Source organism: Cyprinodon tularosa, unplaced genomic scaffold (genome assembly GCF_016077235.1).
Source record: "Cyprinodon tularosa strain WSP-4 unplaced genomic scaffold, ASM1607723v1 ctg1012, whole genome shotgun sequence".
Taxonomy (NCBI): domain Eukaryota; kingdom Metazoa; phylum Chordata; class Actinopteri; order Cyprinodontiformes; family Cyprinodontidae; genus Cyprinodon; species Cyprinodon tularosa.
This window is the reverse complement of record NW_024037797.1, coordinates 1-16,407: the sequence shown is the minus strand read 5'-3', so window position 1 is coordinate 16,407 and position 16,407 is coordinate 1. Positions and strand designations below refer to the sequence as shown.

General features: G+C 34.8%; 1 protein-coding gene across 1 annotated transcript; it reads right to left on the bottom strand.

Moving 5' to 3' along the window:
- Nucleotides 1-3,977: 3,977 nt before the first annotated feature.
- Nucleotides 3,978-15,626, bottom strand: LOC119778699 (mucin-5AC). Its single transcript, XM_038278051.1, has 12 exons — nt 15,501-15,626; nt 13,987-14,019; nt 12,757-12,807; nt 11,383-11,436; nt 9,877-9,909; nt 8,652-8,702; nt 7,454-7,486; nt 6,189-6,221; nt 5,817-5,957; nt 4,679-4,786; nt 4,352-4,440; nt 3,978-4,255 (listed from the first exon to the last, which is right to left on the bottom strand). The coding sequence occupies exons 2-12, from the start codon at nt 14,012-14,014 to the stop codon at nt 4,184-4,186; spliced, it is 693 nt and encodes a 230-aa protein (XP_038133979.1). The 5' UTR covers nt 14,015-14,019; nt 15,501-15,626; the 3' UTR covers nt 3,978-4,183.
- Nucleotides 15,627-16,407: the final 781 nt, after the last annotated feature.

Here is a 16,407-nt window from a genome sequence, read left to right as displayed (position 1 = left end):
TGTAAAAGTATTTCGTTTGTTGTAATTTTGTTTTCTGAAATGTAAATTTGTTTTATGATTTGTAAAAGTGTTTCGTTTGTTGTAATTTTGTTTTCTGAAATGTAAATTTGTTTTATGATTTGTAAAAGTGTTTCGTTTGTTGTAATTTTGTTTTCTGAAATGTAAATTTGTTTTATGATTTGTAAAAGTGTTTCGTTTGTTGTAATTTTGTTTTATGAAATGTAAATTTGTTTCATGATTTGTAAAAGTGTTTCGTTTGTTGTAATTTTGTTTTCTGAAATGTAAATTTGTTTTATGATTTGTAAAAGTGTTTCGTTTGTTGTAATTTTGTTTTCTGAAATGTAAATTTGTTTTATGATTTGTAAAACTGTTTCGTTTGTTGTAAATTTGTTATCTCAAATGTAAAGTTGTTTTATGATTTGTAAAAGTGTTTCGTTTGTTGTAAATTTGTTTTCTCAAATGTAAAGTTGTTTCAAGATTTTTAAAAGTGTTTCAGATTTTGTATTGTTGATTTGCACTTCCCAGCCACCGTAAAACTGTTCATCACCTTGCATTTTTTTGGTTGTCTGTTCGATGTCGCCGTGGAAAAAAGAGTGGAGACGGTCAGTGAGAATAGCGTGAAGAGAGGTGCCAATGTCATAAGACGGGAGGCAGGGGGAATCGACTGGCATTTATTTATTTATAATTAAATCGACTGTTCCGACTTTTCCTGGAATTGTTGGGGGTCTTTCAGAAATGTGTAGGCTACAGTAGGCTACTTGAATCCGTATTTATGCCAAGCCAAATGGTTTAGGTTGTTACAGGTTGAATCATGAGAAAAACGAACTTCAAAACTAGACAAATTCCACTACACAGGGGCGGATTTAGGAAATTTGGGGCCCTAGGCAAAGACAGGCATGGGGCCGTCTGAATTGAGAAGACAACATATAGAACAGACCCATTATACAGATACAGAAATTTTAATAGAATAGAAATTTGAGGATTTAATGTATATATATATATATATATATATATATATATATATATATATATATATATATATATATATATATATATATAAGATTATAAAAATGTTTTTGTCTGTCAATATTCTCCACCCAGAACTCCTCAAGTGGAAATATTTTAGTTTCACCTGGTTTATTTAGACATCACCTGAAGCACTGAAGGGCCAGCTGCTTCACCTACAAGCTGCTCAGCTTTTATATTACTGGATATCTGTGTTTCCTATAATCATATAATGTATAAGTGCGTTTTTTAATAGTAAAGGATTAAATGTAACACAACCTTTCATCATCATCCTATATTGCTACTGTCTGACTGTTTAAATAGCTCCTTATATCTATTTAATTTTTTTGTGACATCATCTACAAACACAACACTGAGAATGAGCCTAAGTGTATTAAAATATAAAATCACTTTTAACAATTATAAAAGACAATATAACACTATCTTATCTGTAATTTGATAATATCCAAAATAAACAGCCTGATTCAAGCATTTTTACCAGACATTAATGTTTGTACTAATTTACTTATAGACTGTGTGGAAATCTATGCAAGATAAAATCAATGTTTATATTCTTCCTCTGTTTGTTCTTGCCTTATCCTATTTCTAGAAGTATAAATAGTCAATTAAATTACTATTATTATGTGGAACCCTAATTATGCTTTTTAAACGAAAAATAACAGATGTTTAGATGCCATTTCTTGTTGTTATACTTTATAAGAAAAATAACACCTGCTAATAATTATGCCTGAACTTCCTCAAAGAGTCATCAAAAAATGAAAACAGTAATAGCAACTAAATATTGATAAAAAGGAAACCCTCACATTTTCTTTTTTAGGTGGCTGTGGCTAAGAATCAGAAATGTTGATGGCTTAATGCCTTTATTTGCCCATTTTTCCAGCAGTCTTCAGAACTCCTGGCTGACTCAGAATATTTCGTTTTATAAAAGAAAAAAAAAGTTTTTTGTTTTTTAGTGTACATGATATTAATTTCTTTCTTTTTTTTTTTTTTTATTGGGACTAGTTTTGTAGCCTAATATTTATTGTAGTAACCGCAGCATTCTAGTGTGAATAAATTTTCAATGTTGTGCTCCAAGCACAGGCGGACTAGAAAACAGCCAATCAGAGAGAGAGAAGGCGGAACCTAAGGCAGAACAACCAATGAGAGTAGAGTTAAACAGCGCAGCACAGTTCCATGTAGGGGTGTGCAAAATAATCGTGATGATGATGCATCGTGATTCTAATTTTCGTGATCTACTGCATCGATTCTTGATGCCAAGAATCGATTATTAATTTTAAAAAATGAATAAATAAAATTGCATGAATGGTTGGCGAACATCAGCCAAAAACAAGTGCAATACCACTTCCAGTCCAGTAGATGTCGCTGCAAATGTGTTGACGCACGCTGCCTTGTGTCACAAGCATTTCCGGCCGTGGGATACTGCGCCGAGTCATTCAAAAACAAAACATGGAGGAGAAAATATTGAAATGCATCGCAATAATTCAAGTATCGTGATGCATCGTGATAGAATCGCATCGTGGCCTGTGAATCGTGATTCGAATCGAATCGTGACTTCTTTGGCAATACCCACCCCTAGTTCCATGCGCTGCTACGTGAAAGGGACAGGAGAGAGCAGGCAGAGGAGTTGCGAGAGGAAAAGAAGCCTCTGCTGCTATAACTACTGCTGTAAATTATAAACATGTTGTTCACATCCAATTTTTGGTCGGGACAATTAGGTCGGTTCAAAACTTTGGTAGGGACATGTCCCTATGGTCCCTATGCAAACCTACGCCCATGTCTCTGATACAAATGGAGCTTGGTTATTTAAAACTTTATATGTGTTAAGGAGGATTTTAAATTATATTCTGGATATAACAGGAAGCAAATGAAGAGAAGAGCAGGAGAGATATATCTCTTAATTTTCATCAGAACTCTGGCTGCTCCATTTTGGATCAGCTGAATGTTTTTAACTATAGTTTATGGACTTACTGATAGTAAAGAATTACAATAGTCCAGCATTGAATGTTTCTCAGTATCATCTCTGATATTTCCAACTTATTTTTTTCTAATCTTTACAATCTGAATCTATAATACATTACTTCAACTAATAGTACTATTATTTGCACCAACACTGATGGCCTGTTAGTACTACTACTGCTACTTTTACTAAAATTCACAAAAAATACTATTACTATATTTTATATTTTGTTATAATTATCATTGTTTTTGCATTACCATGCATATACTACAAGCCTAAGAAAATATCATTAAATATCATACAGACCAATTTTAAAATATACATTAAAGTTTAGTTTCCTCTGTCAACAAATGAATCAGTTACGTTCATTTCACTTTTTAACTTTTTAACCACTTTTTCACCAGAGGTGAATGCATAAGGGATTGAAACAGCAATCAATAATTGTTAATCAGTAAAATTCTCCAGTCCAGACAGACTGCAAATATAGATTCCCCATCTAATGATTGATAACTTACTTGTTAGTATCACAAAGTTTTATCTTAAGAACATGCCCATCTTTAAGGGAAGCATGAGTTTCCTCGTGTTTTTTTCTCTCTTGCTCGTGCCAGCTTCATGATGTCGCTTGGAAAGGTCACACATTGATATCTCATCTTCTGTAGCTCTGATAGAAAGAGCCTGCCTGCAGTGCAGCCACCATCTGGTTGGTCAGATGTCAAGTGCTGCACTGTCAGATTACAGGTGATCTCGTTTCTCTCCGCTTCACGGTGGAGCGCATCCCCCCGTTGGTGGATGAGGCCTGACGAACAGCACGTGTTCTGCATTTGGGGAGTGGCAGCCATGTTGGGGTTTGTTTAATATGTTTGACAAATTCAACCCTGAGTGGGTGTATGCATGTACATACAACCTGACTTTGGAGAAAATAAGAAATGCTTCAAAAAATAATTCTCGCTTATTATTATGGTATTTATCTAATAAAAATCTTTTCAACAATCAATTAAACAACCACAATTGTTCAATAGTTTATTGTAGTATATTTTCCGTCTGGATTTACAGAAACAGGATAAGTATCAGTTTTTGGAAAAGAAAAAAGATAGCCCCTAAAAGGTTACATTAAAATCTGCCTCCAGTAAAAGATAAATGTATACAAAAGGCTAAGAGAACTTCTGATGGCTAACTTTATACTGGTCTGTTCCTGTGAGCTTAGTTGAATTTGATTTTTTTGATCGTCATGCAGTTTTCACAGCTCTGCTGGAGAAGGATGCTAGATAAATACTGTGGGAGAGGAAAAACTAGTTTATTATAAGAAATGTTTAGTTTTGGCAATGACTGACAATGTGAGATGCAACTTAAAGAGGGTTTTATACTTACGTTAGATAAGGCTTCAGAAATCCTGTCTTTGTTTTCTCTATCACGGGCTAATAGAGAGACTTTTAGGTGAAGTGTCACAGGCTGAAAATCTGAAACAAACATGAGAACCAACCTTTAAGCTTTGACTTTTCATCTCCATAGATTCCCTGCTCTTCTACACACTTTGGTTGATCAGGCAGATTTTTGTTATTTATACAAAAAGAAACTGGCAAAGACATGTCAAACAGATAACTCATACCAGAGATATTTTTGACATTCATAAACATCCGCAACAATTTACTGACACTATACTTATATTAATACCAGTTTAACCAGTCAGGGACCAACCTGGAGATGTGGAAGTTGATGTATTAAACCTATTAGACGTTACAGTTCCATTTACTGTGGTTGCAGTCGGAGGTGGAGAAGTAGTACTGCTGTTTGTTGAATTGAGGACTGTAGATGAAAATATGAAATATTAACTGTGTGTTATCAACATTTTTAGCTGTTCCAAACACTTCTATGGCCACAGATACAAAATCTCAGCTACTAATCATTCAGACTGCTTCTAAGAGTTTTGTTAAGAATGAATCCATCTCAGAAGCTCATTAAATAACAATGTGGTATAACAACTATAGTACTTGACAGACACATATGAGATGAATTGGTGGTGAATGCAAGAAAGACTTCTTTATTCAGTATCATTATCTGACCTCACAAATGCGCTTCTGGTACAATGTTCCAAACGCCCAATAAATGCACTACTTAACCTTGTTGAAATCATATTAAATCGAGTTAGCTGTGCCACAAACCCATTTTGGCAAAAATTAAGAGACCGTGAAGTATTCTAAAAATGGCATAAGTGACTACAGTTTAAAGTTTATTTAACTGTAGTCAGCCAATCTGTTAAAAAAAGCCTCAGGAAACTGCAAGGCATACATGTAATCACCTATACATTTAAGTTGACATGTTAAACTAAAAGCTGATGACAGAAATACACAGAAATACTGATAAAAAAAAAAGACATGAAAAAATATCCTTGTAGAGTCTAACAAAGACTTCTGGAGCGATACCTATTAGAAAGACATAACAAAAAGGGAAATATTTATCCAAAATGTCCAGCATTATCTTCAGCAAAACGGAACCCACTATACAATCCTATATAAAACTTATCAATAGTAAATCAAAGATTTCAGTTTAAGACTACTTGCATTGTAACAAGGAATTGTGTTTTTATTTACCTGATGGGAATTGTGGGACAGAAGGCTAACATGTTTTTGTTCATCAATGGCAGACAAGATTCTAATCTAAATCTACTCTCAGGGGGCTATATCATTGAAACGTTTTTGAGCATCTATTCTAAAATATTCCAAATACCAGAATATTTTCTGGCACATGACACCTACAAAGTCAAAAAGAATGTACTTCTCTTTCATCAAGAACATAAATGATGGTCAATATATGTTGTTTTTATGTTTACACTTACATTGTGCACAGGTTAAACCAAAGTCGGAACAGCAATCTCGAGCGATCATGCAGTACTCATCACAGAAACACCCCACTCTAAAGCAGCTGTTATTGTGACCTGGGCAGCAGAGCACTGGTAGAGCTGAACACCCTGGACCAACTACACATAGGAATATTTAAAAATGCAAAACAAATTACATTAGCTTAGTGTTTTATCAGTTATATTTCCAAAGACAAACTCCTACTCTAATTGAAATGGACATAAATAAACTGAAGACCTATTTACTTAAAACTGTTTTATTAGAGTCATAAAATTAATGAGATTGATTAAAATAGACATGTTGCAGTAAGGTCATGGAAACAGTAACCGTGGTTGTGTTATTAAAATTACCTGTTGCATTGGCACTTGTAATATTCATTTGAGCTAGGAAATAGCAAAGCACAAGTTAGTCAAATGAAATTTGCAGAAGTAAATGCAGTATGTTATAGACGACATTAAAATGATCATTAAGTGCAGTGTATGTTAAAGTGAGGTTTAGGCTGCACACATAAGCAAAGTGAAAACATAACTTATCAACATGAACCTAGACAATGCCTAAAAGCTTATAGACAGACATCGAGAGGCAAATATTTTTAACCAACCCAGTATTTGGCTGATTCTTCCATAACACTGTGGTGGTCGGTAAGGAGAATGGAGAGGATTTATCTTTAGCAAAACTGAAGATAAATCCTAAGAAGATAAACTGGAGGTTATGGAGAGGTCCACTTAGAGCTCAGGTACTTTGTCACATCATCATAGTCAGTCAGTAAGTGTTTTATCTTATCATAGACATGGGACACTTTTAAAGTACCTGGCAAAGATGTGGATCTGGTTCATTTTCTTAATCCTGTAATAACCTGCTGCTGCTACAGGGAACCTGTGTGAAGCTGGTTCCGCTATTTTTACCAAGTTTTATGTGGGGTAGGTTATGAGAGAGTGTTGCAGGCAATACAAGTGTCTTGCCCAAGGACACATCGATACTGAAAGCCTGTGCCGGGGCTTGAACCAACAACCCTCTGGTTGCAGGGCAAGCTCCTCCATTCAACGCACTGTTGCACCATCTTAAGAGGTTTGTGGATGGCTTTTAAAAAAGTCCTTTTTATTTGCTCCTTAGAAGGACTGGTAAATCTTTTATCATTCATCGCAGTCCTGTAGCTCCAGAGCTTCTGATGTTATACTATTTTCTGTGATCCATCAAATATTGTGACACCAAAGGGTGCCGTTTGTTAATTCTTCTTGCCATTCTGTTTCTACTTCTAACTTTAATGTACCCATACCCAGGGGTGAAAGTGAACTGGAACAGATGGGTAGTTGGTACCAATAAAATATTCAGGTGTGGTACGCAGTGCTGGGAAGAGCTGCAGCCTGCAGGAATATACCACCATCTTCAGGGCTGTGTAATTTTAAGTGCACGGACTCTTCTTTGCTGGCAGCGTTCGTGCATGACTTTGTGCACACTTAGTTTCATCGCTCTTGGATTCTGCTACAGTGATGCACTCACATTGCCTCTTGCTCTCTCCAAGTGCTCAGCTGTCTCTGCAACTTCTATGTAACTAGACAACAAGCCTTGAAAAATAATATGACTTATCAGTCAATCACACTGTGATAGGAATTACCTGTTGTGCTTGCATTTCCAACTGTTGTTTGAACTAAAGAAATACAAAGAAGAAAAAAGTTGAAAGGGGTACTGTTGAAATAGGATGAAGTAACAATTGGTCTTTAGAGGTTTCTATTTGGCTCTAAAGAAAATCCCATTTTAATTTAGCCAACTCTATGTTACTAACTTCAGCATTTCCTGTAAAGTGTTTCATACATTTCTGTTGAAATGCTTAATTTATCACCATTGCCTTTTCTAACCCTCAACTTGATTTGTGGACTAATTTACTTTGCAATGATTTGATAACTTAGGATGTTAAATGAACCATATACTGTAATAAAGTCAATGGTCACAACAGAAATATTTGAACTGTGAAAAACCTTGATGCACTCGCTTCACTGGTTATACAGCTAACCTAAAATACACCTCTCCGAACGCAGAAGAAAAAAAGAAAGCCAGCACATAAACAAAAAGGAAGTTATCACAGTTGGACATAGCATTTGGTATAGAACAGTACATTTGTGAATCGTGGACATTTTGGCTTTTGTGCAGATTGATAGTTAGAGAATCTTAAGGACATTTATTTATTTTTATCTCAGCAGACAAACAATGATTGGTGGAAAATAATCATGTCACGTAACAGTTAATTTCCCTGTGATGGGAATTATTTATTTTATTTCCCTGTGTTGTTTGAGTAAAAGAAAGCTAGTTGAGTTAAACAAAGCATGATAAAAGGTTATCATTGTTAAATCAAGAAAATAATAGCCCAGGCAAACTTTTTGAAATCATTCATTTTGGCTAAAGCTACAAAACCAAAGCTTTGAGCGGTTACTTAATCAAGTGGCATTAGCCACTGGCAAACGTATTAGACGAAGTTCCCTTTTGTTCTTGTATATCACCGCACAAACCCTCATATCTGATTGCCCACCCTACTGTAGGTGCCCCCTAGATGAATGACATGTTGAAGCTCCAAGTTACTCTTAACAGTTGTGATATATAATATATCTACACAGAAGGTTAGAAATCCAGCAAACTGAAGGAAGAACTTTACAGTTCATAGTAAGATAGAAGCATTATCAGAATCTGATTAAAAGATGGTAGAAAAGTTGAAATGGTGAAAGACAAGGAAGAGGGGCCAATAGGATAAAAACTAACTAAACATCAAGCCTTGGAAAATCATGTGACTTATCAGTTAATCACACTGTAATGGGAATTACCTGTTGGGCTGATATTTCCATTTGTTGTGCTGGTATTTCCATCTGTTTGAGCTAAAGAAATACAAAGAAGGAAAAAGAAGAAAAAAGTACTGTTGAACTAGGATTAGGTAACAATCAGTCTTTAGTGGTCCGTATTTGCCTTAAAAATAAACCCATTTTATTTAGTCGTTATACGAACTGTTAAATCTTTCTCCATTCAGACACTTTGTGTGCAAGAGCAGGTCAATATTGGACACCTGTATTTTAAAAAGTCTTTCTACACATGGGCCAACTCTATGTTACTAACTTCTGCTTTTCCACAAAGTATTTCATGCATTTCTGTTTATATGTTTAATTTATCAACCTTGCAATTCCTCTCCTTAACTTCATTTGCGGACTAATTTACTATGCATGATTGTATAACGTAGGATGTTAAATAACCATATACTGTAATTAAGTCAATGGTCACAACAGAAATATTTTAACTGGGAAGAACCTTGATACACTCGCTTCACTGGTTATATAGCTAACCTAAAATACATCTTTTGAAACGCAGAAGAACAACAGAAAGCCTGCTCATAAACAAAAAGGAAGTTATCATAGAAAAACCCTGGCTTAGTTTGGGTTTGAATCCTGGAGATTTTGCTTTCTTGCAGCACCACATAAACTTACTATGTGGTTTTCTTATCTCTTGTCCAAGAGTATAACACCAAACATGTTTATCTATAGAATAGGTCAAATTAATTATTTAAAAACTGATTAGGGAAAACCGTACCGCAACATTTCAAAAAAAGGATGCATTTGCACAATAAGATCTTGCTTCTTAGTCAATAAATGGTATTCCTGTTTTGTAATAAAATAATAAATTGTGTATTCTGATGTTTAGAACTACAAAATCACAAAATATTGAAACTAATTTGGCCCCCTTATCAGGATGTAGTAGTGAACCTGAAGACAAATCTCGAAAAACATATAGAGATGGTTGAAAGCTTGAAAAGGGTAAGGATATTGATCTCTGATCATTTAAAGAGACCAACAACGAGTCTTGATATAGTTTTATTTGTTATATTACCAAACACAAACAACTATTCTAATTAAAACAGAGATTGCTAAACTGAACAACATGGGATGGAGTATTTACTAATAACCTGTTTATAAGGGTCATAAAGTTAATGAGATTGATTGAAATAGACATATTGCAGTAAAGTAATGGAAACAGTAACTGTGGTTGTGTTATTAAAATAACCTGTTCCATTGGCACTTGTAATATTCATTGTAGCTAGGAAATAGCAAAGCACAAGTTAGTTTACTGAAATTTGAAAAACTACAATAAAAAAGTAGGATTTAATAGCTGACATTGCTTATTAAAAATGAAAGCAGAAATGAACATGAACCTAGATAATGCCTAAATGCTTAAAGACATCAAGAGGCAGAAAAAAGGCAGCTATTAACCACAGCAGTATTTGAATAATTCTTCCATAACACTGTGCTGGTGGGTAGGGAAAATGGAGAGGTTAAGGAGGTTCTTAAGAGGTCCACTTAGAGCCCAGGTACTTTGTTATATGATCTAGAGTCGGCATGTTTGATCTCATCATAGACATGGGTTACTTTTACAGTTCCTGGCAAGGATGAGGATCTGGTTCATTTTCTTAATCCTGTAATAACCTGCTGCTGCAGCAGTGAACCTACGTGAAGCTGCTTCACTGCCGCTACTGATACATCGTTTTATGTTAGGTGGGGTATCACAGAGTGTTAGAGCCACAGAGGAAAAAAATCTTGGGGAAGGAGCTTTTCCCCTCTTCCTCACCAAGTCAATAAAATGGTAAAGTCAAACTGTAACAGAAGTTGAAATAGAAGAATGAAAACATCAGTAGATATGTTTACACCGACATCATCTTGACAATTTGATGTTTTGTATCCTTTTTAAGCCGTCATCCTCTAAAATTGAGCTTTTTATTTACTGTATTATTTACATTTTAACTTAACCTTCGTCATTTAAACTTTACTGACTTGGTGGGAAAGGGGGGAAAAATCCTCTTCTATTTTCCTTTCTTCACTGTGGCTCTGATAGTCTTTAGCAGTTTTCAGCCACAACTCAGACCATACACCACTACATCTCTGTCCTTCTACATGCCAGTGAGCTCACTCTGCAAATAGCTAAGGGAGGTTCTTAGCATAAAAACAAATCAACAAAACAGCAGGCCTGTAGTTGTTTTTTGTGAAACTTGCCTGTTATTGAACTAAGGACTAACAAAGAAGCTAATAGGATTTTCAAAACAATTGGTTTCAACAACAGTTTGGTATGGTCTCTATGTCCTTGGAGCTTGTGAAGACCTGTTATTTTCCTGCTTCTCCTATCTTCTACAGGGGTTTTCAGTCAATACCCAAACTTAAAGAGGAGTGTCATATTGAGCCTCTAAATCCACTCAGAGAAAATAGTGGTGTAACATACAATAAAGTATGTTTCTGTGCATTTAGGTATTGGTTCGTAGTTAAGAAAAAAGGTTATTACAGTTTTATAATAGACTTATAAATTACCAAATATTTGATGTGTTGTGATAGTTTAAACTACATCACAAATGATATAAAAAATGTTCCCCCTTTATTAGGATGTTCAATTGTACCTATAGACCAAATTTGAGATGGATAGAAAGAAAAGTTTGGGGACATATATTTCTCATCATTTCTGAACACCAAGAAGTGAAGGAAAATTATGCAATTTATTAGTTAATCACACTGTGATGGGAATTACCTGTTGGACTGGTATTTCCATCTGTTGTGCTGGCATTTCCATTTGTGGTTTGAGCTAAAGAAATAGAAGGAACAGGAAAGTAGAAAAAGTACTGATGAAATAGGATGAAGTAATAATCTGTATTTAGAGGTTTGTATTAATTTAGCCATTAGAAGAACTGTTAAATCTTTCTCCATTCAGACACTTTGTGTGCAAGAGCAGATCAATATTGGACACCTGTATTTTGATAAGTCTTTCAATACTGGGGTCAACTCTATGTTAGTAACTTCTGCTTTTCCACAAAGTATTTCATGCATTTCTGTTTATATGTTTAATTGAACTCCATTGCAATTCCTCTCCTTAACTTCATTTGTGGACTAATATACTTTGCATGATTTGATAACTTAGGATGTTAAATGAACCATATAGTGTAATAAAGTCAATGGTCACAACAGAAATATTTGAACTGGGAAAAATCTCGAAACACTCGCTTGACTAGTTATACAGCTATCCTAAAATACACTTCTCGGAACGCAGAAGAAAAACAGAAAGCCTGCACATAAACAAGAAGCAAGTTATCATAGGAAAACCCTGGCTAAGTTTGGGTTTGAATCCTGGAGATTTTGCTTTCTTGGCTTTTAAAAACCCATTTTAATTTAGCCGTTAGTAGAACTTAATATATTTTAACTCCCTTAAATAGATGTAGTATTTTATCAGAACAGAAACTTGAGAAATAGATAGGTATTGATAGGTAGAGAATCTTAAGGATTTTTATTTCTTTTTATCTCAGAAGACAAACAATGAGTGGTGGAAAAAATCATTTCACGTAACAGTTAATTTCACTGTGATGGGAATTATTTCTTTTATTTCTCTGTGTTGTTTGAACAAAAGAAATACAAAGCACAATAAAAGGTTATCATTGTTAAATCTATAAAATAATAGCCCAGGCAAACTTTTTAAGTTAATTCATTTTGGCTAAAGCTACAAAACCAAAGCTTTGAGCAGTTACTTAATGAAGTGGCATTAGGTTATTGGCAAAAGTAGTAGAGGAAGTTTCCTTTTGTTCTTGTATATCACAGCACAAACCCTCATATCTGATTGCCCACCCTACTGTAGGTGCCCCCTAGATGAATGACATGTTGAAGCTCCAAGTTACTCTTAACAGTTGTGATATATAATATATCTACACAGAAGGTTAGAAATCCAGCAAACTGAAGGAAGAACTTTACAGTTCATAGTAAGATAGAAGCATTATCAGAATCTGATTAAAACATGGTAGAAAAGTTGAAATGGTGAAAGACAAGGAAGAGGGGCCAATAGGATGAAAACTAACTAAACATCAAGCATCGGAAAATAATGTCACTTATCAGTTAATCACACTGTAATGGGAATTACCTGTTGGGCTGATATTTCCATTTGTTGTGCTGGTATTTCCATCTGTTTGAGCTAAAGAAATACAAAGAAGGAAAAAGAAGAAAAAAGTACTGTTGAACTAGGATTAGGTAACAATCGGTCTTTAGTGGTTCGTATTTGCCTTAAAAATAAACCCATTTTATTTAGTCGTTGGACGAAATGTTAAATCTTTCTCCATTCAGACACTTTGTGTGCAAGAGCAGGTCAATATTGGACACCTGTATTTTAACAAGTCTTTCTATACAGGGGCCAACTCTATGTTACTAACTTCTCCTTTTCCACAAAGTATTTCATGCATTTCTGTTTATATGGTTAATTTATCACCATTGCAATTCATCACCCTCAACTTCATTTGTGGACTAAGTTACTCTGCATGATTGTATAACGTAGGATGTTAAATAACCATATACTGTAATTAAGTCAATGGTCACAACAGAAATATTTCAACTGGGAAGAACCTTGATACACTTGCTTCACTGGTTATACAGCTAACCTAAAATGCATCTTTTGGAACGCAGAAGAACAACAGAAAGCCTGGACATAAACAAAAAGGACGTTATCATAGAAAAACCCTGGCTTAGTTTGGGTTTGAATCCTGGAGATTTTGCTTTCTTGCAGCACCACATAAACTTACTACGGTATGTGGTTTTCTTATCTCTTGTCCAAGAGTATAACACCAAACATGTTTATCTATAGAATAGGTCAAATTAATTATTTAAAAACTGATTAGGGAAAACCGTACCGCAACATTTCAAAAAAGGATGCATTTGCGCAATAAGATCTTGCTTCTTAGTCAATAAATGGTATTCCTGTTTTGTAATAAAATAATAAATTGTGTATTCTGATGTTTAGAACTACAAAATCGCAAAATATTGAAACTAATTTGGCCCCCTTATCAGGATGTAGTAGTGAACCTGAAGACAAATCTCGAAAAACAGATAGAGATGGTGGAAAGCTTGAAAACGGTAAGGATATTGATCTCTGATCATTTAATGAGACCAACAACGAGTCTTGATATAGTTTTATTTGTTATATTACCAAACACAAACAACTATTCTAATTAAAACAGAGATTGCTAAACTGAACAACATGGGATGGAGTATTTACTAATAACCTGTTTATAAGGGTCATAAAGTTAATGAGATTGATTGAAATAGACATATTGCAGTAAAGTAATGGAAACAGTAACTGTGGTTGTGTTATTAAAATTACCTGTTCCATTGGCACTTGTAATATTCATTGTAGCTAGGAAATAGCAAAGCACAAGTTAGTTTACTGAAATTTGAAAAACTAAAATAAAAAAGTAGGATTTAATAGCTGACATTGCATATTAAAAATTAAGCAGAAATGAACATGAACCTGGATAATGCCTAAAAGCTTATAGACATCAAGAGGCAGAAAAAAGACAGCTATTAACCACAGCAGTATTTGAATAATTCTTCCATAACACTGTGCTGGTGGTTAGGGAAAATGGAGAGGTTAAGGAGGTTCTTAAGAGGTCCACTTAGAGCCCAGGTACTTTGTTATATGATCTAGAGTCGGCATGTTTGATCTCATCATAGACATGGGTTACTTTTACAGTTCCTGGCAAGGATGAGGATCTGATTCATTTTCTTAATCCTGTAATAACCTGCTGCTGCAGCAGTGAACCTACGTGAAGCTGCTTCACTGCCGCTACTGATACATCGTTTTATGTTAGGTGGGGTATCACAGAGTGTTAGAGCCACAGAGGAAAAAAATCTTGGGGAAGGAGCTTTTTCCCCCTCTTCCTCACCAAGTCAATAAAATGGTAAAGTCAAACTGTAACAGAAGTTGAAATAGAAGAATGAAAACATCAGTAGATATGTTTACACCGACATCATCTTGACAATTTGATGTTTTGTATCCTTTTTAAGCCGTCATCCTCTAAAATTGAGCTTTTTATTTACTGTATTATTTACATTTTAACTTTACCTTCGTCATTTAAACTTTACTGACTTTGTGGGAAAGGGGGAAAACTTCCTCATCTATTTTCCTTTCTTCACTGTGGCTCTGATAGTCTTTAGCAGTTTTCAGCCACAACTCAGACCATACACCACTACATCTCTGTCCTTCTACATGCCAGTGAGCTCACTCTGCAAATAGCTAAGGGAGGTTCTTAGCATAAAACCAAATCAACAAAACAGCAGGACTGTAGTTGTTTTTGCGAAACTTGCCTGTTATTAAACTAAGGACTAACAAAGAAGTGAATAGGATTTTCAAAAGAATTGGTTTCAACAACAGTTTGGTATGGTTTCTATGTCCTTGGAGCTTGTGAAGACCTGTTATTGTCCTGCTTCTCCTATCTTCTACAGGGGTTTCCAGTCAATACCCGAACTTTAGGGGAGTGGCATATTGAGCCTCTAAATCCACTGGTGTAACATACAATGCAGAGTGGTGTAACATACAATAAAGTATGTTTCTGTGCATTTAGGTATTGCTTCTTAGTTAAGAAAAAGGGTTATTACAGTTTTATAATAGACTTATAAATTACCAAATATTTGATGTATTGTGATAGTTTAAACTACATTACAAATGGTATAAAAAATGTTCCCCCTTTATTAGGATGTTCAATTGTACCTATGGACAAAATTTGAGATGGACAGAAAGAAAAGTTTGGGGACATATATTTCTCATCAGTTCTGAACACCAAGAAGTGAAGGAAAATTATGCAATTTATTAGTTAATCACACTGTGATGGGAATTACCTGTTGGACTGGTATTTCCATCCGTTGTGCTGGCATTTCCATTTGTGGTTTGAGCTAAAGAAATAGAAGGAACAGGAAAGTAGAAAAAGTACTGATGAAATAGGATGAAGTAATAATCGGTATTTAGAGGTTTGTATTAATTTAGCCATTAGAAGAACTGTTAAATCTTTCTCCATTTGGACACTTTGTGTGCAAGAGCAGAACAATATTGGACACCTGTATTTTGATAAGTCTTTCTATACAGGGGCCAACTCTATGTCACTAACTTCTGCTTTTCCACAAAGTATTTCATGCATTTCTGTTTATATGTTTAATTGAACTCTATTGCAATTCCTCACCCTAACTTCATTTGTGGACTAATATACTTTGCATGATTTGATCATTTAGGATGTTAAATGAACCATATAGTGTAATAAAGTCAATGGTCACAACAGAAATATTCGAACTGGGAAGAACCTTGATACACTCGCTTCACTGGTTATATAGCTAACCTAAAATACATTCCTTATATATTATATATATTTCCCTGTGTTGTTTGAGTTAAAGAAATACAAAGCATGATAAAAGGTTATCATTGTTTAGTTAATAGCCCAGGCAAACTTTTTGAATTCAGTCATTTTGGCTAAAGCTAAAAAAATCAAAGCTTTGAGCAATTGCTTAATAAAGTGGCATTAGGGTATTGGTAAAAGCAGTAGAGTTAGTTGCCTTTTGTTATTGTATATCACCGGACAAACCCTCAAACCTGATTGTCCACCCTACTGTAGGTGCCCCCTAGATGAATGACATCTTGAAACACCAAGCTACCCATTTATCCTTCAGCAAACTGAAGGAAGAACTTTACAGTACATAGTAAGATAGAAGTATTATCAGAATTTGAGGAAAACAGTGTAGAAACGTTGAAAAGGTG